This window comes from Rhipicephalus microplus, chromosome 10 (genome assembly GCF_043290135.1).
Source record: "Rhipicephalus microplus isolate Deutch F79 chromosome 10, USDA_Rmic, whole genome shotgun sequence".
Lineage (NCBI taxonomy): Eukaryota > Metazoa > Arthropoda > Arachnida > Ixodida > Ixodidae > Rhipicephalus > Rhipicephalus microplus.
The window spans coordinates 28,447,276-28,470,377 of record NC_134709.1 but is presented as its reverse complement, the minus strand read 5'-3'; the positions used below and the strand labels follow the sequence as shown (position 1 = coordinate 28,470,377).

The following is a 23,102-nucleotide window of genomic DNA, read 5'->3' as shown; positions in this document are numbered from 1 at the left end:
GTGGCGCAGCGTATAATGACTAGATACAGGCAGTGCACTGTCAAAGCGCGGTTGTCTTAGCAAACACAAACTGAGCGCGCCCTTGTGCTTTACTCTAATGTCCCCCACCCTTTTCTGTTTGTTCGATTTTCTTCCCTTTTGCTAGGCACGTGGCCAATATGCGACACTTATTGTCACATTCTGCAAAGTAGCGAATGACCTCTTCCGCATATCCAAGGCAACACGCCCACGTACCTGTACACTTTATCATGGATGATAATGATGAATTGTCGCCAAACTCTTTGTAATAGGTGGAAAGCCTTAAATGAACCACTCATTGTGCCATTTGCCTGATGCGATTCTACTTTTTTGCCATGCAATTCTGCAAATGTTGATACGCTTCCGGTAAATTACACTTGTACAGGTTTTGATTACTTTCAGCTCTCGCAAATGCTGAAACTGCTGCTGGGGTGTTGAAAGTGGCTAGCTGTAGTCAGCCTCCGTCAACGTTCCAGTGAAGATATGTAGAGTTGGAAGTTAGCGCTCGTGTCCTTCTTGTCTCTGTGTCGTCGTTTTGTTCTCGCGCTATAACTATCGTCATGCCATACCAACTAGCCCAAGCTGCCACACTTCTAAGGGGATATGTAGCTCACAAGTGATAAGGTGACCGCACCATCCATGCCATATAAGTTTCCTAAAATTTACTAGAGGGGACACCGACACTGCGATTGTACAGGGGCCATGGGAATCATGGGTATCACATAGATTTGCCTATTCTTCATGCTTGCGGGTGACGAACACACTTGTGGCTTCGTTTATTGCTGCGTTTCAGTTTTATCTAGAAGGACAGAAGGAACCCTTTTGAACTTTGTGACCTGATTTGAAATGGTAAGCCTAAAAGATTAAGGTGGTGAAATGCAACTGTTGAACATTTTCCGATTGTTGTTTTGTGACAAAACAGCTTCAAGCCACGTGAAGCCAGAACGAATATAAAGTACGAAGACTAGGCAAATTCATGTCATATCCATAATTACCATGCTCGCTGAAGCGCTATACGTTACAGCATTCAGACTCACAAAGCCCCTAGAACTTCGAAAAGTAGCGACAATTTCCTCCTTCGCTCTCGTTCCTCTTCAGTCTCCTCTCCTTCACACTCTTTTCGAACGTGGCACCACCTACGTTGCTCTTGCATAACAGACGACCTTTCTAAAAGTGAACGGTGCTTGCCAGGCAGCATGCTGTAAGCATTCGCACTAGCCGTCTCGCTCTTGGTATCTTTTGTTTTTTAGTTATATGTTGTTCAGGAGATGTTAGCGCTTTTATATAGTGCCACACAGTCCTTTTCGCAAACAGAATTTGCGAAAAATTGCAGCAATTAAAGAACTTCATAAAAGAGCACCAAGGGAGTGTTCATGTATCGTTTTGTAGAGAATACTATTTCTCTCCAATACCTTGTGCAAATTCGTTAGCTGCACTTTTTTGCTGTTTTGATAACTAATCCTAAAGCTATATACACGCGCGTAACGCTGGTTCATGACACTGCTGCAGTGCCGCATATGGTATACAATTAATTACGCAACCTTTGCCTATTTCGTATCTGCCAATCTTGCAACGGCTGATTGTAAAAAAAAAAAAAGAAACACCTATGAGACCTTCTGAAACTCTTGCATTGTCTGCGTGATCCTCGTGAGGTGATGATGCACTGGAGTTACCAGTATGCATGAGAGGTGCCCGCCATGAAGGATTCGTTGGGTATCATCATCATCATCATTTATTTTCCCTTAAAGGCCCCTGTTGGGGTATTACATAGGGGGGGGGGGGGTAACATAGAAAGTTAGACATGAGACTTGTCGGGTCACAAATTTGAAACACACATCCCAGTGAAATAGATTACCTGTCTATGGTGCAAAATAAAAATATTACAATTTAACAGTGTAAGAGCATAATGAATATTACAGTGCGAGGTAATAAGTAAGCAACTGCTTAAACACAATGGGTTTACGCTCGGTGACAACACTATCCGGCAATATATTCCACTCTGTAACGGCGATCAGCAAAAAAGATTGATTGAAAGAAGACGTTGAACCATGCAACCGCTGGATGCTGCAAGAATTAAAAAGGCGACGAGATGTACGGTGTGGGGGGTTTAGGAGTTTACCACGAAGTTGAGGGACGTTGTAATAGAGCCTATGGAACAAGCACAGCATTACAATCTTGCGTCGGACTGACAATGACTTGAGTCGCAGGGATGACTTTATGGCACTGATGCTAAGTATAGCTAATGTCGCTCCACGAGTCTCTTTATGTATAATTTTGTATAGGGCAAAACAACAGGCGTATTTGGGACGTGTTTTCCCCACAAAACAATGACGGGCATCTGGATCACTCGCTTTTTTTTTTTCACAAGATCTCTGCGCTAGCTTTTTCGTGTGGGCTCTTTAATAATCTTGCAAAACAAAAAAGCGTATTTTGGGGTGTGTTTCTATCCCGATACAAAAGAGCCATCAATCTCGCGTGTTTTTCCTTCCATTATCGTCGGGCGCGCCATACTAGCAAGTCGTAAGTTGCACGCGTGCTATTAGCTTGAAAAAGACATTTTGGGTGGGAAAGTGACGAGTGCCGAGTTACCACGAAAGGAAACGCTATATAGCCAGATGACTGTCGTTCACGAGGAGCAAATAAGACTCCACGAAGGGTGCCAAATGTGCAAGAAACACATGGGCAATAAGTGTTGGTGGTATTATGATAGTTGAAGAGTGGAGACTTCGATTTACCTGCTAAATGCAGTCAAGTTTCGTGAACTTTGTTAGATAAGCTACAACTGCGAAATCATTTCGCTCACGCAAGCTTACGTTAAACTTTTGCTGAGAACATTACTTTCGGTCTGCCACCAGGTTAGAGCACACATACGACCTGACACCTGTATTGCGTTCACTCGTCGTGATGGAGTTGAAAAGAATAAGACACGTCATGTTATTCATGAATGAATACAAAAGCTGGAAGTATGCCATTTATTACCCAGTACTTCCCAATATCCCAATTCGGCATATCCAAGCCTTTCATCACAACTTGTTGCGCTGGCCGAACGGAATTGTAAACAACTTTTTGCCATTGCGTGAATTGTTGAGGCATTCGAATGTGCAGCAGCAGCGCATGGCAACCGACACTGAAGTTCGCTTTGTGCACTAAGTATCTTTGAACACAACGCAAGTTGAATGACAAGCACGCATCCATGAAGCACGGGTGAAAGCACACGCGCTGCCCGCTAGCACGTCCACTTTCCCGCACCCCAGAGCAAAGATGGCAGCCTCGGGCGATTGTAAACAGAGGAAACCTCCTCGCGGTCCCACGTGAGAGCAGTTGGTCAATGTTGACGCGGTGGCGGCCTCAGAGAGATCAGGGGAGAGACAAAAGAGAGGAAGTGCGCGGTTAACCACGTACGTCATTACTTTGCGAGGTTCTAGGGGCTTTATAGACACTAGCACCAGAGTTCCTTCTAGTGTATATTTAGGTAACTCTATGATCTGTACTACTGCCGACACATCGGGCACTTAGTCGATTTCTTATCCGGGTGAGTGGAGCACTGTTTGTTAACAATCCCAATGTATAAAACGTTCACAGCAGGCATAACACTTGCATGACCTCTATTTACTGTGCATTCCCATGTGATCACCCTGCCGCGGTGGTCTAGTGGCTAAGGTACTCGGCTGCCGCTGACCCGCATGTCGCGGGATCGAATCCCGGCTGTGGCGGCTGCATTTCCAGTGGAGGCGGAAATGTTGTAGGCCCGTGTGCTCAGATTTGGGTGCACGTTAAGGAACCCCAGGTGGTCGAAATCTCCGAAGCCCTCTACTACGGCGTTTCTTATAATCATATGGTGGTTTTGGGACGTTAAACCCCGCATATCAATCAATCCCCATGTGAAACTGGAGTGACATCATCGCTAATCACCCGGCAACAGCAGCACTGCAATAGCTTCTAAGACTGGTGGCAATGCTTATGCACAGCCAGGTTTCCCAGAAGGGACATTTGTTTCTGCACACAGAATCGGGAAACTGATTTTTGCCGAAGCATGCATGCTCAAAGTGCCATTACCTTCACCAGTAGTAGGTTGAGCTGAATGCGATTACAAGGATTGTGTCTTTGGGTACTCCTGGGTTCAAAGTGGAGCCGACTTGCTTGTCACTCACTCACACCTCTAAAAAAAAAACATTGTTCTTTGTCTCTAAGTGCTCATCCCATTGCGTCTTCGCATGGGTATGCTAGCACTATGTCGCATATGGGTGAATAAGTGTCGCCACAGTCTCCTTACACACAGGGGTTATACACAGGGCTATGGCGCCCCACAATGCTTCACAGCTGCTTGTTCGTCGACTGCTGCTTCAGCTGGTCCTTTTTCATTCATGTCGTGATTCGCCTGGAAAATATTGGGGACAATAATACAGCAAAGCCATCAAGCGATAACGGTTTCATTGCTTGAAGGCCTGTTTTCAAGGCATAAAGGCAGTATGCGGCAAAAGAGCACCGAGACAAAATGCTGAATAACCAAATTTAGTGTGGCATGTTGCTAGCTTCAAGCCATATCTTAATTTAAAAGAACAAAAGTGTTTTTACAAGTTGTAAACAAGACACTGCTCTAGTCGCACAACAAAAGCACATTTGCTACAACTTAGTATTTATGTGACAGATATAGTGCATTAACATTCCCATTTCATTTAAAGCACATTGACGTTCTTATAGACACTAGCAAAGGCAGCTGAAAACGCACGAGAAAGAACGCAAGTTGACGCCCCACATTCGTTTCTACTTTTAAATGTTAAAACACCAAAAGACAGCAGAGCTGAGGGGAAGCCTCAGTGATGGAGGGCAAGGTACCGTATTTTCCGGAGTATGACATGCGGTTCTTTCCTGAACTTTTCCACGGTGTGTCTTATGCAAACGTGCAAAATATATATATATTTTCTCCCTTTCACATTGTAAATAAAATTTCCTTTTATTTTTAACTGTGGCAATGACTGTGAGGTCGTTAAGCAAGCAATTGAAGTAGGCACATGAAGATTCAGGTTCCAAAACAGCGAAAACGACTAGAAAAAAAGAAAAAGTTGCGATTGTTGTGCTTTGCATGAGTTACCAAATTTTCAACCAATAAATTTAAAATTAACAAGCGATGATGCTTTTTTATTACACTATATTATTGTTATTATTTTGCCCTTTAGCGTGTTTTAAGACCGTTTATTGTAGTCAAGGGCCGACAGCGAAGGTGCTGTTGCACTAGCGAGGCCATAGTAAAAAAAATCCACGTCGATGCCGAGGCGAGCCTAGCCGAGTCAAGCCATTCTTCTCTGCGTGGTCGCGTCAGTGAACACTTGGTCACGTGGTGTAAGCTGTGGCGGTTGAGTAGCCTTCTCCACTTTGTCCGATTCATTTGTACGCCTCGGCAATCACGGAAAAGCTACATATCACAGTTCAAGTTCACAGTAATTGAGTTCACACTTAAAAATGGTAACCGTGCTGCTGGACGACGCTTTGGCGCAAGTGGAAAGATGGTGCGCGATTGGCGTAAGTCGGAACAAGCTTAGCGCTATGAGAAGCGCGAAGACAGCTGAGGATTGAAAGCCTGATGGTCCAAACTTGAGGCCTGCCTGCACACTTGGGGTACTAAATCAACGTGCTGAAGGGAGGGGACTGTCTCTTGTGCAGTTGCCCCTCAAAGTGCGCACATGGGCGCAGGAGATGGGAGCTGTTGGTTTTGGTGATGGTCCCTCTTGGCGCTTTAGATTTATGTCACAAGACGAGCGCTCAAAAAGGGCGCGCCGCCAAATTCTCGCGACAAGGCGCCATAGAGATGCCTTAAGGTCAACGATAAAAAAAAAGCGAAAACAAGCATCCAAAGACTCCCCGGGCGCGCGTCCCTCTCCCCTCGGAAGCGTAGGTTCGCCGTCTACACTCCTCGCATCGGCGGCCCGAGCAAGCCCTAGAACGTTCTCGATGGAAAGGGGCGTGGTGATGCAGGGTTGCGTCATCTTTCGCGGACAGCCCTCGTACCGTCTCGCCCTTCCCCCAGCCTTCGCTGCGCATCCCGCCGACGAAATGATGAGAATTTTCTGGAATCTCGCGCGGAAGGTATTTAACCGAGCAGCAGAGATGGGAGATCAGGAGAAGAAGGAAGTTAGCGCCAGAGTGCGTAGGGTATCCCGCCGTGTCTGTCGGTGAAGGTTTTGTCCTTAGTGACAAAGCAGGAGAAGCAGAAAGTATGCGCCAGAGTGCATAGGGTGTTCCGCCTTGTGGGCGAAGCCTTTTGTTTTCCGTGACAAAGAGGAGAAGAAGAGGATTTCCACCTGAGGGGTGAAGACTCGAGCTACAGGCAAGAGTGTGTGTCTACCGCTATCGAGCGAAGACGCGTGGCAACAGCTGCAAGTGGGAAGGCCGACGTGTTTCCGGCGAAGAAGTTTGAAGCTTGGAGAGCGGCCAATTGAAGACGCGAGGTTTCCTGGAAGAGAAACTTCGGGGGCAGCGGAACGACAACAACGCTGGACTTTGAGTGAGTGATTCTCGGAAGAGTATCATCCAGACTTTTGTTCCAAGGACTTTGGACTGAATAAGTTTCCTAACTCTTTAGTCTTTAAGTGTCTTAGTTGTTCGATGCATGCGACTGCATTGTAGTGCGTATTGTTGTCTGTGTCCGTTGTTTCGAGTGTGGCTGATTGTACTGTGTAGTACATTGTTTGATTGGTGACATATTGTATTCAACTATTGTCGAGTGTGCATACTTGTGTATCGTTTTGATCTGCCATAACTGAGAATATAATTTTGTTTTTTTTATCAACTCTCGGCTCTGACTTGTTCTTTGGGCCACAGCCGGCGTCCGCTGGCGCGCCAAAAGGGACCACTTCTAAATTGTCCACGCTTTCGTGGTGCGGTTCGGGGGGCCGATACTTCAGCCCTTGGAATTAGCCCGGCGAGCGCATTCCTAATTAACGGGACCCGTGACATATGAGGTGCAACTGTTTGAGCATCAGAGCGTGCACAACACTGTCAAAAGCTACCCAAACCTGGAGAAGTTCGAAGCGTCCGTGAAGAAGCAAATGGACGAAACCGAGATTCAGAAGACCACAGTAAACGTGGACGAAATTCCATTGACGTTTGCCATTCTGGTCGGACGAATTGTTACGCAGAAGGGTGAAAAGCCAGTGCTGCTTCGAACAACCGGCCACGAAGAATCGCATTTTACGGTCGTCCTGGCTTGCTGCGCTGATGGAACCAAACTTCCACCAACGCTTACATCTAAGCGAAAGTACACTGCCGAACGAGAGCTTCCCTTCTGGTTTTATCATCCAGGCAAACGAAAACGAATACTTGGATGAAAGCATGATGACAGTTTGGCTTGAAAAATGTTTGGTCAAACGACCAGACGGCTTCTTCCTAGTGAAGACATTAAAACATTAAACATTAAAAAGGTGAAGGCTGTAAACTGTTTGCCTGCAAACAAACCAGGCGGTATGACAAAGCTTCTGTAATCCGTGGATATCTGTCTGCCACAGCTTCAAAGCTGTTCTCCACCGTTTGTGGAAAAGCTGGATTATCGACGGCGGCTACACATTTACAGCCACTGGACGCATGAGAAATGCAACATTTGGCGAGGTGGCCAAGTGGGTCGACGAAGCGTGCGATACCGTGTCTGTGTCCACAATAGCTGCAGGCTTTCAAAAAGCTGGCCTTGTTGTGCCTGCGCCTGCCGGGGATTATGACAGCAGCGACTCGGATGATGACAATGATGTCCCTGCGACCCTGCCCAGTGAATTGGTTGAACTGTTCAACAGCCCATCGGAGGATGAGGCCTTTGATGGTTTTTAGATAATGTGCAGTAAATCATTTTTTTTTCCCTGCTTACAAGCACTCGTTACATTTTTGCCATAACCTGTGCCACATTTACTAACGCGTTAGGGGAACGCGAGTGATCGGGAATGGTTAAGTACAATGCATCTAAAATTGAGCGCAAGCCAAATCATGCTTAGTTGGCCTGATCGTGCAGAAAAGAGGCGCATCTTATACTGAGGTGCGAGTTGGATATGATTTTTTTTGTGAAAACGTGCGAAAATAGTGGCGCGCGTCTTACACCAAGATATGACTTATAATCCGGAAAATGCGGTATTTAAAGCTAGGACGTCATCACTAACATCGCAAAACTCGTATTTAGTGTGGCTGCACAGTGCACTGCTGCTCCTGACCTCCGTTCACCGTACTCCTCTCCCCTCTTCATGTCTCCAACCTCCAACTCGCTTCCACATAACTTTGCTATACATCCCTCACCGTTGCATCACTCCACCTCCATCTCTATTACCCTCTCCTAGCATGGTCAGGAATGGTGATCTCTGGCTAAGGCATTTGACTGCTGACCTGCAGGTCAAGAGATCGAATCCCAGCAGTGGAAGCCGCATTTTCGATGGAGACTAAAATGCTTGAGGCCTGTGTGCTTTGATTTAGGTGCCTGTTAAAGAATCCCAGGTGATCAAAATTTCCAGAGCCCTTCACTATGGCGTGTTTTATGAAAACATTTGGTGCTTTTGGGACATTAAACCCCAACATTTATTATTATGGTTATGTCATGATTCACCCTCTCCACTCATCCTTACCCTCACACCACTACTTGCCCTTGCTTCACTCCACCAAACATATGGCTATGCTGTGCTTTTAACTTTTTCCCTGCTCCTTTCACTCGCCCTCATTTCCCTTTCCCACTTCTTGCTGTACTACATGGCTATGCAATGCTTTACCCCCCCTCCATCCTCCTCTCCTTAGGTGTCATTCTCCATCGGGCTGAGGCATATGTTGTGGGACACCTGCATGCCGCAACTTTTGTGCAACTCTGGTATACCTAGATGAAGCTGCACGCTCGGAACAAGCGACATGTTTAAGCGCACATCAAAAAGCGCAAACAGTAAAATCCCAAGCATGCACCCCCTTACAGTGAAGGGTGAAGAGAAAGAGGGAGGGCTTGCTCGGTCATGGATCAAAATTCAACATTGCGGTGAAAGAGCCGCTAAAAATAAAGGATGGGCACCCGTGCTTCTAATGCTGTGCTTTCTTAAATAGACATGCATTCACTCTTTTCATCTGCCCTTGTCAGGCGAATAAAAAGTGATAATGATGGGAGGGGAGAAGGGGGCACATATTGGAAATTCCCCTAAGAAGGGAAAGGGGCGCTTGCTTGGCTAGGGGTGCTTGCTCGTGACTTGATGGTACGCAATTTTAAAGGCCAACTGCAACAAAATTTGGCACTCCACAAAAAATCAATATATAGGTAGTCTAGCTAGAGGTAGTGCTGCCTGCCGAATGTCGCCTTCGAGATACAAGCGCTTACCTTAGAAAAAAACTTGCAAACGACGATGTCTTTGAAACTGAAACTAGAAAAAACGAAGCCATTACCGCTGACCGGAAGTGACGTGAACGACAGAAAAATCGTCTGCTCCACGCTCCTCGAGCACGCACATCGCGGACGCGCTCCCTGGTGTGTGTTTTTTCTATGTTAAATTAAAGGAGCTGCGTGAACGTGCCTCTTATCGAACGCCGATCCTGGCTTCCCACTGATGGGTTTGCAGTGTGACCCCCGTATTCAGAAACGCTGCTCGACTTGAACTTGACTTGCCATCAAATTCAATGCAGCACGAACGCGTTTTGAACACGCTGTCTTTAGGCAGTGCCAAGACAGCACAGACCCATTTGAAACGCACTGCATTGAAAAGGTTTCAACACAGGACAGAGCATTCCAGCGGCAGGGAAAATTGCTCACAAGAAGCGACGCGGCGACGTTCTGTAGTAATCGTCATATCCAATTTCGTCCAATTTGCCTGGGCACTCCGCTAGAGCTCCACGTCATCTGCTTGCTGGGAATTAAAGCACCAATTATAAATTAAATACGCAACTGCTAAATTTTTTGCTGTCGTTATCGTAACTTACTATATACATACTACACACTTAGGGCAGTTTCCGCCCAAGTAAAGTTTCGTTGCAGTTGGCCTTTAAACAAGCCATTTAATCAGTGCCAGCATGGCTGCAACAATGCCCTTTTGAAATCCAAGGAAACAACTTCTGTTAAGTTTGAATCGCAACATTATTAATAAAAGCACTTACAGGATGCAATGAAGTCAAGTTGTTACTTGGCATGGTAATCTCCACCCTGTTGACTGAGCTTGCTGTTGTAATCTTGGCTCTATCGTGGATACTGCGCATGTGCCTGTTGAGGTCTCCACTCCTGGCGAACTGTCTCGCGCACTCGGGACACTTGTGCGGCTTTTCACCCGTGTGAGTTAACATGTGCACATCCAGGTCACATTTATATTTGAATCCGGCCGGGCATAGGTGGCACGGGTGTGGCTTATCCGTCGCGTGCCACTTCATATGTGTCAGCAGGAGCGTTACCTTGGTGAAGTTCTTGCCACATTCCACGCAGTGCCACATGTCTACTCCGCTTGTGTGCAACTGCACGTGTCGGTCTAAAGTCTCCTTCTTGCAGAATTTGGACGGGCACATCGGACACTCATAGGGTATCACACCTGTATGGCTACGTTCATGTCTAGCGAGCTTGGCCTTGTAAGCAAACTTGAGCCCACAGGTGAGGCAAGTGTATGCTCTGTCGTCCGTGTGGTCGAAACGGTGTTTCGCAAGACCTGACTTTTGAGAAAAGCCTTGGCCGCAAATGGAACAGAGGTACGGCTTCTCGCCTGTGTGGGTACGCTTGTGCTGCTCAAGAGTCCCCTTCCGAGCAAACTTGCGGCCGCAGATGGAACAGAGGTACGGCTTCTCACCCGTATGGATACGCTCGTGCACGTTAAGAGATGCCTTCCTACCAAACATGAGGCCGCAGACAGGGCAGACAAATGGCCTCTCGCCTGTGTGCACACTCCAATGGCTCTTCAAGTAATCTCTCCTGGCAAAGCACTGACCGCATATCTCGCACTCAAAGCGCCTTTTCGGAGGTGATACTGTCGCTCCTTCAGAGTTCCTGAACATTGAAGAAAAAAAAAAAGAAGGAAATGGAAAAGATTATCATGAAGTCATTTCAGTGAAAACTGCATAATGTTGGCACAAGAAAACGTACATGGAATGATGCCCCAGTTTCACCTGAAAGGTGAAACACTCAGTGATAATCTATATATAACTAAAGATGCAAAGAAAGAAAAAAAAAGGGAAAACAATTTTTTTTTTCGGCACAGATAGAAAAATTGGTCGAAATTTCTGTAGGATAAAACGCACAGAAATAAACCTTAGGCAACACCCAGCGTGGAATGTGAAACTAAAATGTCGCACATGACACCAAAACACCAAACGTGACTGACCACTTGCCATCGACATCACATATAGTCAGCTGTAGCGTCAGCCTAGCTTGAGCCTATTGGCGACTCTAACTAAGCACTCGCTACTTAGTGGCTGCGCCTGGAAACGGCGCTAACCAGGTCAACCTTGAAAAGATATATGTTACCACGTTGCGCACGTTGAGGAGCGACCATAAAGTTCCTTTATTTTTAGCCTGCCCCATACGTGAGCTCGAAAAGGAAGAAAACAGTGTTCAAAGACCATCGAAGTGTGCTGCAATGGGTGGCATCGCGGTGGAAAGACGGCAATGTATGGGTCTATCACTTCCCGAAGGTTGCAGACGACGCGCGACAGAAAACGACAGAATTGGGAAACTGACGCATTGGAAAGCAGGTGACGGACACTACAGTAGTTTGTTCTAATCAATTCACTCGTGACGACTTATTTCTCCTCAGTGAGTATACTGTTACGTAGTGTGTGTGCATTCTTATCAATATTCGGGCTTTTCTAAGCACGGAGCTTAGTTTGTTTATATTCGCAAGCCCTATAGAAAATTTGCTGCGTCACATGTGTGTGTATTTTTCGCATGTGCTCACTTTCTTTGCAGGCCGTAGGGATACCCATTCTCAAACTAAGCTGCGGTCGTTTTTTTATTTTGCATGTGCGCACACACACACACACACACGCACATATATATATGCACACACACACACACACAGATATATGTGCACACACACACACATATATGTGCACACAAAAAAGCACGAAGGTCATGTGTGCTTGTGCGTATATATATTATGTGCGTGCATTGGTAGCGTGGGTAGTGTGGGTGCATATATCTGCTTTGAATATAAACTGCTGCCCACACAAACAAGTGAATCATAGGAAGCACACAATCTTGTTCATTAAGAATGTAATAACATGTATTGGCGAAAGAAAAGAATGGAGCACTACTATTACAATTGAAACTATGATTTGCCTTATCTCAGGACACACTGGCCCAGACATAACCCCTGAACTGCATGCAATCAAGTGAACTGCATGCTTATTCAGCTTTTGACAAGACAATGGAACTCAATGAGATACACGCTATCAGCAGCACGAGTCGCAGCATAGTTACCTCAAGAACTGCTAAGGTTTTGCCTCTAGCAGTGTAGCAACACAGCGCAAAAGTGCTAGCACCTTTCAAAAAGGCCTGCTACACATGAGCATTTGCCTTCAGCTTGAATTAAATCTGATGCAGTTTGCCAAAAAGGCTTGATGCTTGTGCGCACAGCGCAACTATTTCCGCTGTTTTGCCAGTGAAATCCTTTATGCCGATAAGAATGATGTGGTCCGTGGCCACCCTTTCGCTTTCGACGAAGCAACGCGATTCGACACCAAAATCAACAAACTTCAGCACAGCGCCAACCGAAAGTGTCGCGTTGACCCCGTTTAGCGTATACATTTTTGTTTTTCTGGAAAGTGTTGCCAGCACACGGGGCGTTTTCTGGAGTTGCGAATAGCATAGCTTCGTTGTTCGGATGTGGCTCATGTTGTGGTCGATGTCTGAAGTTCTGGTGCCCGTTATCGTTCAGTTTTGACTTTCCCTCGTACACTTCTGCGACCTGTGGCAGAAGTCCACATTTAAAGCCGGGTGCAAGCATATTCTGCAATGGTTGGGCCCATTTCCGCCATGTGGATGCACTTCACGGTTGGCGAGACCGTAGGCAAGAAACAGGGACTTGCTGTCTGTAAGAACTGCAAGAATAGCTACGCTTTCCAGAATGCGACACCTTAACACGACGAAGAAAGCCACAAATGAGGCCAATGATACTGACTCTGAATAAGTAAAGTGAGCTTAATTTTTTTACCATCTCGATCAATTTTTCCATATTCGAAGCCACGGCGAAACAGACATTTCTGGATTTTTCGTTCCAACTGCCTTAACAACTGTAGGAAGCCACACCCACTCACAGAGAACTAAATTAGTTTGCAGTGATGCTTCTGGCCCACCTTCGATCAGTTAAATCAGGTATTCGTTTGTGAAAGGATACAAAGCATTTCATTTGTGTTATTTACATAATGAAAGGTATTGCTCGTGATACTAGGCAATAAAGTATTGCCTTATGATAAAAAAATTTGTTTTTTTTTATATTTCCATAATTTTGGAAAGAAACATGACAAAGAAACAGGTTCTTTTTTACAATCTCTCAAAATTTCTGGAAATTTTGCTATCTCTACACGTAACAGCTACAGAGTGCCATAGTATTATTGGCTCCGTATATTGGAGTACATATTCACATAGTAATTATATCAAATAGCACCGTTTCTACGCACATAGATAATAACACGCCGCACTAAATCATGGCTAACACTGATTTTACAACTCCGGCACAATGAACAGCACGAACTCAAAATTTAGGTTTGTGCACATATCCGAATTCTTTGAATTGAATGAATACTACAGTTTCCGAATTCACTTCAATACAAACTTACATTAGTGAAAATTTTGACGTGAGATGAACAACTATATATATTTTCGTATGCACGTGACCCCCTGTAAAGGTGGTCTCGCTGCACTAGAAGGTTAATTGAACAGATTACCTTCACATCGAAGGTGCCAGTGCAAACCTTTACACAAAGCTGCCAGCCAACTGCGCTCCCTGAAACCATTGAAACTAAGCAAACGACTTGCTTAAGAGTGCAGACGTAACAATTTTTTTTTTATGACCTGAGCAGCTCAACTCTGAATTTTAACATTCCATGCCACACATACTACAGGACGACATATGATACCCAAGCTTTCGGCCAGAATCTCTTCGCCCCCTTCCTTCGCCTGGTATATTGCAGCATCTCTGCAGCTACAGCGGACCAGCATCTGTTAAGCCTTGCAGCAACCAGAACACGTTTTTTTTTTGTAGAGGTACAGTGCAGGGACTATCCCAAGGGTCTAATTATCTTTCCTGTCTATAGCCACGTTTTTTCTGTGCTGTTAACCGTAACTAAATTTACAACCCACAGTTTCTTTACTGTGACCTGTAACTATGCACAAGAGCATTTTAATTGTCAATGAAATGCGACAGAATACATGAATTTAAATGTGCGCCCTCGAGTTCAGGTGCGCAAATGCGTTACCAGTGGTCCACTACAGCAAGTGAGTGACACGCAACGATGTGAAGCGGGTGAATTGCTTCATTGTAAGTACTGGAAGTACACATGCAATACTCAAGGCTGGTTATCATAGTTAATAATTAAACGCATTGCATCACCCACCACACAAAAAGTACTTTCTGTAGAACAGCCACAGCTCACCTTTTGTTCCCATCGATTGCAGCTGCACTGGCTGAATCTTCAGTGTTGTTTGTCAATGTGGTTATGGAGTCATTCATAGGAAGCAGGACTGGATGCTCAAGGGATTCATTCGTATTGGTGTAAAGAGGGTCCTGTGAACCATCATATTTTATTTTGGCGATTGAGTGTGGTCGTGTTCTATATGATACTACAGGTTTCTTAGTTTGCATGGCACCAAACACTTTTCCTGCTTTTTAACCTATAGCTTTGTGCTACAATAACCTCCTGTCCCTACAATGTCAAAGCATCTAATCATCATTAAACAGTGAAAAGTAAAATACAGGCACCCAGAAGAGGCACATAAAAACCTATAAAACAAGCGCCAACTATCAAATGACCTAAGTGAAAAGATACAGAACCCATGAAATGTTTGGTCACCATTGCCAACACAGTAAAAAGAAAAGAAAAAGGTGAATATACAAAATGTGCATCACCCGTTCATGAGGTCTCTTCATGTATTAAACAACGAATGTGCAGTTTCTGACGTTTAAAAGTGCTTCCGCTGGTGTTTGTTCACATCCGCTTCCATTCACGTTCACTTCCGCTGGTGTTTGTTTGCCTTGTGAAACCAAATAACGCACTGCATATATGAACAGAGATGAATGACACGAGAACACAAAACGAACACGAACAAAAGTGATTAAATAAAAGTATTTAGCGTGCAAGGTCCTTGTTCGTTTCGTGTTTTTGCATGATTTATTTCTGTTCATCCATGCAGCGCGTAGTTTCGCTTCACAATGCACTTTCTGCTAGCTAATAAAATAGATTGCACACTTGCACATTTACCTTTCAGTACTGCATTTCTGTGGGCACCAATTATTTCTTACTTCACTCAGTTTCTATTTTCTGACATGTCACATTCCTCTGAACAGCTTACTTTCTTTCCACCGAATAAAACTTCTCTTTTTATGATCGCGCAATGAAAAAGACACAAGCAGTAGAGTGGAGGACACATCTAGTGCAAACATTCAACTAAATTTATTGCATTACTGAACCTGCTTATACATGCTGACAAGTGTAGACTATGCATGCATGTACATAGCTATATATTGCTGCAATATGAATTGTGCATGTGCGTACATGGAAAAAAACAAGTTAAGAGTTAGATGATGCCGCCGCCGAGAACAACAATTGGTTGTCCGTGAGAGCCAACAAAGGTGAACACACTTGTTGCACAATTTAAAGTAACTGAAGACTTAGCGATTTCATGGATACGCCTTTTTCCTGATATGGGACATAATTGTGAAGCGATCGAATGCTGTTTGACAGCCACAATCCCAACAATGAACTGTGAAAAAAACTGTCGGTGCCATTTCTTAGTCATTGTACCATTCACTTAGCTGGTCTTATTAAGGCACCACTGGTTTGTCCAATGTATTGCTTCCCACACGAAAGTGAGAGACTGTACAGAACACTGCCACTACACTCAGCGAACCTGTTTTTAGGGCCGCTTAATGCACTTCCCCAGCGGGATTGCATTTGGATCAGTCGTCTTGCATATTTTTCCGAACTCCGAACTTGTTGGGAACAGAACACATTAACATTCGCTTTCTGAGTTATTTTTTTCAGGTGATAGAATATGATACCCCGGGCATGTAAAGTAGAACACCTACTTTAGGTGTTTGCTGGAATTCCGGCTTCACGGAGGCTTTTGCACACGGGGTAGCACTTCTTTCAAAATCTGTTCTGCGACAGACACCATCACTAGTTTGAGATACCCTGCCAAAGGACAAACATTTAGTTTGGTGCTCAAAACTTGCACCCACCAGCAAAATTATCTTGGGACAATCTTGAAGCACAAACTGGTGACAGCCTGCTTAAAAAGCTTGTAATATGCAGACACATGTGGCAAAAGCGGCTTCTTCGCTCGCGACCACTTTCTGCGGTGGCGTCCGTTGTGAGAGCGTGCAATCTAGCGGTGCAATCTAGCGGCACAGAGTGTGCAATCTAGCGGCACTTCTTTAACGACCATGACTGGTTACTTTGTTTGCTAATGAATGACGCCCAGAACAAACAGCTTTCTTTATATGCCGGTTGATGGTGATGTTGGCAGGTGCGGTAGTGCGCAGGCTATGCGCTTGCATGTTTCCTTTCATAAAAAAAGAACCCTGTACACGCATGCACAGTCTATATTGCACCGGTATATAAAGATGTCCAGTGGCACAATTATTTTGTTGAAAGTTTGTGTTGGGTGTGTCTTATTCTTTGTTGTCCATATCCTTTTCCTGTTGCACAATGGTTTGAAGTGATGGATAGTGACAAACCAGGCCAGGACGCTGCTCTCAATAAAACTACCCCACATTATATCACTTGGCACAAGATGTGCTTGAATGCACCAGGACATTGTCATACATCTCTTGAAAAACCAGTAATAGAAAGAGAAAAATGCACTTACAGGATGTGGAATAGATGGGGGGCTACTCGGCTCTATCTTGACGCCTACACCTGTAACTTCCTAAAAAAAAAAAAAAAGACTTTGTAAATATACATTCCTGAACTGAGTTGGGAATGAACCAATACATTGAGCCACACGTTCATGTTGAGAAGACAACCTCATTCTCTGCCCTACTTCATTTAACCACACCAGCGTGAACCCGTTCAGATTATGAATGGTAAGAAGCCGAGAGAGTACACCAAATGCCAACAACTGTGGAGCAGCACCAGTGTATCTCTAGCTGTTTTTTCAGCTGATGAACTTCATAATATCACTAACAATGAAAGCACCGATTCAAAATGAAACAATTCACTGGACTTGCCGAAGGCAGCATGATTTCAGGGATACTCGGCTCCACCTCGATGTCCACATGTGCCGTGCCCTGAAAAAGTTTTTAGGCACATTTTAAACCTGAGCTGGGGAAAAAAACCACATACCTTTAATTACATGCTCATGCTGAAAAAAATAGTTTCGTTATAAAGGACTCGCAGACTGAAACATTAAAATTCGGGGCTATGTAATGAACATAGTTCGCTTCCAGCATCTATAGTTTGTGTCATATTAATTTTGACTTGGAATGATTACCTCGAAGCCAACATTAACTTCAGCAGCCAGATTTGCAGTGACATAATGTGGTTGCAGCAGTTGTTAAAATGGGGGGGGGGGGGGGGAGAGAAAGAATGTTTTATTTCAATTCGTGAATACTGTAATCTGTGTTTATAAAAGCATAATAGTGTGAACCCCTTCAGACTGTTAACATTATGAAGCTGAAAATATTCCTTGTTGGTGACAAAATAAGGAGTTACAATGTTGGACCATGTCTGGCAGCCCTATTGACCAACAATTATTGCAATAGCAGGTGCTGACATTAAAAAAGGAAATCGGAATAGAAAAATTGCGCTTCACCCACCGAAGGTATCAAGGATGGAAGTCTGCTTGGCTCTGCTGTGACCCGAACACTCGTCATGTTCTAGAAAAAAAGATTTTTTAAATATATATATATATAGTTCTGAGCTGAGTTGGGGAATGAGTACACTGAACAATGCGTGCACGTTGATCATTTCACATCCAAGTTCGTCTAAGTGAACTCCCTCAACAGTTTATACTTGGTAACTTTTAACATTTCAGTTTGATGCTTAGTTCCGTTGCAGAGAAAACAAAATTAGATCTAAGGGGAGCACAAGTATACTTGATGGTCATTGCACTGCAATATTTTCATCAAGTTTAAACTAGTAGATGGTATTTTGAGTCATCGAATGCAGGTGTCATTACAACTGTGAACCAATGTTGAAGTCAAGTGAAATCACTCTGAATGGGTAGGCATAACTTGTCAAAGGATTCCATAACCTCCATTGCTCTAAAATTCTGTAAGATTTTATAAGAGGACACAATTCTTGGCCAATCCCCCCATGAGCCACAAGAGAAGGTGAACAAGAACAAGCAGCAGTCAATTATGAAGAGCATTAGGATTACCAGTTTACAATTGAAAGTAGACTGCCTTGAGTACCACTTATTAAACTTGGGTTTGTTTTTTTAAGCGCTCCATATTACCCTTCTACGCGGACCTGTTCAGTAACCTCAACTTATGCGAAAATCGTGTCCAACATACAGATAAAAAAATCCGGTGCCGATGGAGAACAAGCACTAGCAGATCCCACAGTAGTTTTACCACAACCACATTTTGCTTGATCTTACCCACTACAGGGGATTGGCCAAGAAGCCTGAACAAAACACAGTGCTCAATTTTTCGCGTCTTTTCGTGTTTTTTTTTTTGTGTGTGAAGCATTTCTTTGCCTACTGCAGACACTTCCAGCGTCTATCAACGTATCTATATATCTATCTACCTGCCTACGTGTGAATGCTCTCCTGATCACCCCCTTAAGTTAGGGTAAACCAAAACAAGTATGATAGGGTAAGATGGTTAGACAAATATGACTCGCTGGTCATGACATGAATAATGTCACAATGCCGTCACGTACGTCATCACTCTTTCTGGCAGGCGAATGGCACATGCCCGCATGCGGGTATGTGTCACAGTAATACGGGTATGCGCCACAGGTGATTGACAGGAACGGCGAGAACAGACATGGGCAGTTTCAATGAGTGAGCGTTAAAAAAAAAAAAAAGCTGACATCGGCAGCTTTTTGTGCTTGCAGTGCTGGCTATCTAATTTTATGAACAATACATTTGCAATCCTACGGTACCGCTGTTGTCATGTCGGGTTGACGCCATCCGCTGAAGTTTATTTATGTAGCAGTATCCAGTGCTGCCATCCTCGCAAGCCCCAGTGCTTCATGTCAGCATACCGCTTCTGGTGTTGTTAATAATCATGTTGCTGTTGGCTTCGTCAGGCAACTGTAAACAAATAGTTGTATAAAACATATGCGGCTGTTTAAGGTGTGTCTTTGACTTGCATTTGCGCATATCTTTCACGCCACTTCCTAAAGTCTGGCTAAATAATAATTAAAAAATACAGCACAGTCATTTTCCATCCGCATGCCAAGGTACGTGGAATCTACCGATTTTTTTTAGCTTTCCTTTAGAGCCGGACTCGTCTCTTCAACTTTTGGCGTACGCGCAAAGGTAACGCTGTTAGTCTTCCCTCGATGTGCAGTTAGTTGCAAGCTTTTCATTTTGCACACTTAACAACTTCGATTGAAATTCACTTACGAGAAACTCGTTTTTGCCTGTTGACAGCATTGGAGCGGTCTGCATCGTAAACTACCTTATATAAATAATACTTACGGTAATTGTAAAGCGTCCAAAACTACTACAGTGACACGCACTTTGGTATACATACAATGCAAATCGGAATAAATTCTCTTCACGTCGAACACTTTGAACCTCTCCACTTGGAACGAAACTAAACAAACCAACTTGATTATGGTATCTAGCCACCCTAATTATGGTGTAGCCACAGAACACCTGGAGTTGGCCTGCCTTCAGTTTTAAGCAAGCTCCGCGCGGTGGCGCTCGCGACTGACACGATTAAGGAAGTTAGCAGCAAGATAAAATTTGAGAAACGATTGAGAGAAATGGGGGAAGAGCGTTGGGCTAGGAAGGTTTTCAGCTACTTGTACATGAAGAATGTCGATACAAAATGGAGGAAGCGAACCAGGAAGTTGACTGGTAAATACTTAGAAAACAGCAGGTCGCCAAACCAAAAAGAACTATCGGTTAAGAAGAAAGTGAAGGAAACGGAGACTGACATGTGGAGAATGGGCATGATTGAGAAGTCCGCACTAGAGAACTATCGAACTTTTAAGCAGGAAATTGCCAAGGAAAGGATCTATGATAATACTCGGGGTAGTTCTCTACTGTTTGAGGCCAGGACGGGAGTACTGCGAACCAAGACATATCGGGCCAAATACGAAGGGGTAGACACAGTATGCAGTGCGTGTGGAGAGGAAGAAGAAACTGCCGAACACTTGTTAATGTTCTGTAAAGGGCTTCACCCTATAGTTCAGGATGATGGCGCAGAGTTTTTCAAAGCACTGGGGTTTAGGGACCGGGAGGGCAAAATAAACATTAAGCGGGTAGACTTAACCAGAAGGAGGTTATCTGATTGGTGGCTAAAGTCAAGACACGAGTGAAAATTAAACTCTTCACTGCAAAGTACGAATCCTCAAACTCACTTTTTAAGGAAAAAAAAAATATAGTTTTTAGTTCATTAGGTATTACGGCTTGGTGGCGCTAGCCACTGCCCGATCTAAAGGGTAGAGCCATATCTATCCATCCATCTATCTATTACCACGGCGATGGGCGGTACCAGTTTAGAGTTTTTCATCGGCGGCCCATAGGGGTGCGTCAGTCGAGAGTTGTTTGAGACCTGCAACTGTGCACCACTGTTTCGGAGGCTATGCAAAGTGTCGCGTTGTTGCACCATCCGCCACAGGTGACGCTAGCGACCGAGAACATTTTCAAAATGAAAGAGAAAGGGTATGGCAGTTGTTTTTTTTCTCATGCGGCAGGCATCTTCCTAGAGGAGGCGTTGGTTCAGCCCACCTTTTTTCTTCCTCCGTGGTTCAGCCAGATCAACGGCTTGTTCTGATCTGGAGTGGATTCTGAACGTAACCGACTAATACGTATTTGTCGCATAAAATTATTTAGGCATATTTTTATTAGGTATTTAAATATTTACGAAGCGCGTATGCAATCTATGATGCAACTACTTGTAAAATCAAGTTCATAACAACAGGAGTAGAACTGTGATGGTCACTTGACATGCGAACCTGCAACCATAGGTTCCTCTATGGCTGGGCCCACTTCCTCCGTTCCAGCAGGAGTGCTACGCTGGAACGGCGCGCATCGAGAATCCGTGAGGACGACTCAACGTTAGAACTGGTAGGTGTTCTGTGGTACTAGTTCACTGTAGTTCGAAGCGTTGAAGCCGACTGTAGCGTTAACGACCGGCTGACAGGACATTGCGAATCGGAAAAAGTGTAGCGGTGAGACGCAAGTACCATGTCGCTAAACTGAAAGAGGCCATGGTTTAGGAATGTCACCCTGATCTGACTTAGTACGCGCTAACGTTTCTAACGTTGGTACGCGCACCGATTTGAATAGCGTCCCGTAATGATGTTCTACCGCCACGGAACACCTACATCCTGCCATTCTACCGGCACTGTATACCGTGACTTCAGATTTGACTTCATCAACCCCAAAGCGTGCTCTTGCGAATGCGTACCGTAACGTACGTCACAGCGACTATGAAGCCATTCTGAAGTGACCTAGGCTACAGTACATCGTGAAGCACCCGAGATCCTGCGTTCACGACCATGGAACGCAGCAGTGTTTTTTGTGTGCTCCGTTTCTTTAAAGACGATAGTCTTTCTTGGGGACCGTCGACGCAAAAATTTGGTCTGTCTGTCTGTCTGTAAATTTGTCTGTTTGTCCACTCCTAACGGCACTGGGTACTAGAAACTGATGAATAGATGGATTGATGTGGCTGTACCATTTAGATCGGGCGGCGGCTAACGCCCCCCAGCCGTAATATTTAGTGAACCACCAACTAGATTTATCTTTTTTTCTCTCCTTTAAATAGTGAAGTATAGGGCTGGTACATTGCAGTGAATGGTTTAATTTTCACTCGTGCCTTTTCTTTAGCCACCAATCAGATAACCTCCTTCTAGTTAATTCTACCTGCTTAGTCTATTTTGCCCTCCCTGTCTCTAAACCCCAGTGCTTTGAAAAACTCTGCGCCATCATCCTGAAATATCCTGCGGACGGCCGACCCCATCCGCAGCGCCCACCAGTGTTGCTCAAGCTTTCGCGTTCGTACTTGTGCAATTGTCAATTAATAAGCAATTATTGCGCATGTCTGAGGCAACATAACAACACGTATATATTCCGCATATGCATCTTTTACTAGAAAAAGCCTACATAAGTAATACTAAGGACCGTAGCGCTTATCATGCTGTGCAGACCCTGCAACGCTTGCTCGAAAAGGTGAGTGTTTCAAATGCTTTGCTAAAACGAGACGGTAGGCCCGTGTGCTCAAATTTGGATGCACGTTAAAGAACCCCAGGTGGTCAAAATCTCCGGAGCCCCTACGCTTCGGCGTCTCTCTTAATCATATGGTGGTTTTGGGACGTTAAACCCCACATATCAATAAATCAATTAAAACGAGACGGTGGTGGCACCTACCCGTCGTCTTGCGTTCTACACCTTATCACCTCTGAGACGGGCACGCACACCCTTCTCAGAGGCACGCACTTCGTTTTTCAAGAAAACTGCCAGATGGCGGTCATGTCTCACGTGTGACGTGACTTGATGTGTTCGTTCACCTTCGCTGCAGGCTCGACGCACTCTAACGCAGCGCCTTCAGAATACCATTCACTGATTTTCTTGCGCAGACCATCAAATAAATTATTCACTCTCTCCACACGCAAGACTATCGTCTTTCGAGGACATTTGCAGATTACATGCAGACACGGGGGCCAATTTTTTTTTACCTCTATATCTTTCAGTCCCTCATTCCCCTTCCCCCAAAGTATGATAGCAAAACGGACGCGCGTCTCGTTGACCTCCTGCCTTTTGTTTC

The 23,102-nt window shown here is 44.7% G+C and overlaps 2 protein-coding genes across 13 annotated transcripts in view; one reads left to right on the top strand and one right to left on the bottom strand.

Annotated features, from left to right (window-relative positions):
- LOC119181057 (uncharacterized) overlaps positions 1-23,102 on the top strand; it is a 52,049-nt gene that overhangs the window by 17,170 nt on the left and 11,777 nt on the right. The gene's annotated exons all lie outside the window — the stretch shown is intronic.
- LOC119180697 (uncharacterized) lies at positions 1,733-21,312 on the bottom strand. 7 transcript variants are annotated; one of them, XM_075875330.1, is made up of 8 exons: positions 19,805-20,024; positions 19,264-19,414; positions 17,970-18,029; positions 17,382-17,441; positions 17,021-17,080; positions 14,587-14,717; positions 10,111-10,981; positions 1,733-4,396 (listed from the first exon to the last, which is right to left on the bottom strand). In XM_075875330.1, exons 2-8 carry the CDS (start codon positions 19,273-19,275, stop codon positions 4,313-4,315), a joined length of 1,278 nt encoding a protein of 425 aa, XP_075731445.1. In that variant the 5' UTR covers positions 19,276-19,414; positions 19,805-20,024; the 3' UTR covers positions 1,733-4,312. The 7 variants fall into 7 exon arrangements, with proteins under 7 accessions (XP_075731445.1, XP_075731442.1, XP_075731441.1 ...); XM_075875327.1 differs by having other exon boundaries at positions 17,021-17,076; positions 17,378-17,441; positions 19,730-20,022; XM_075875326.1 differs by having other exon boundaries at positions 17,021-17,076; positions 17,378-17,441; positions 19,805-20,022.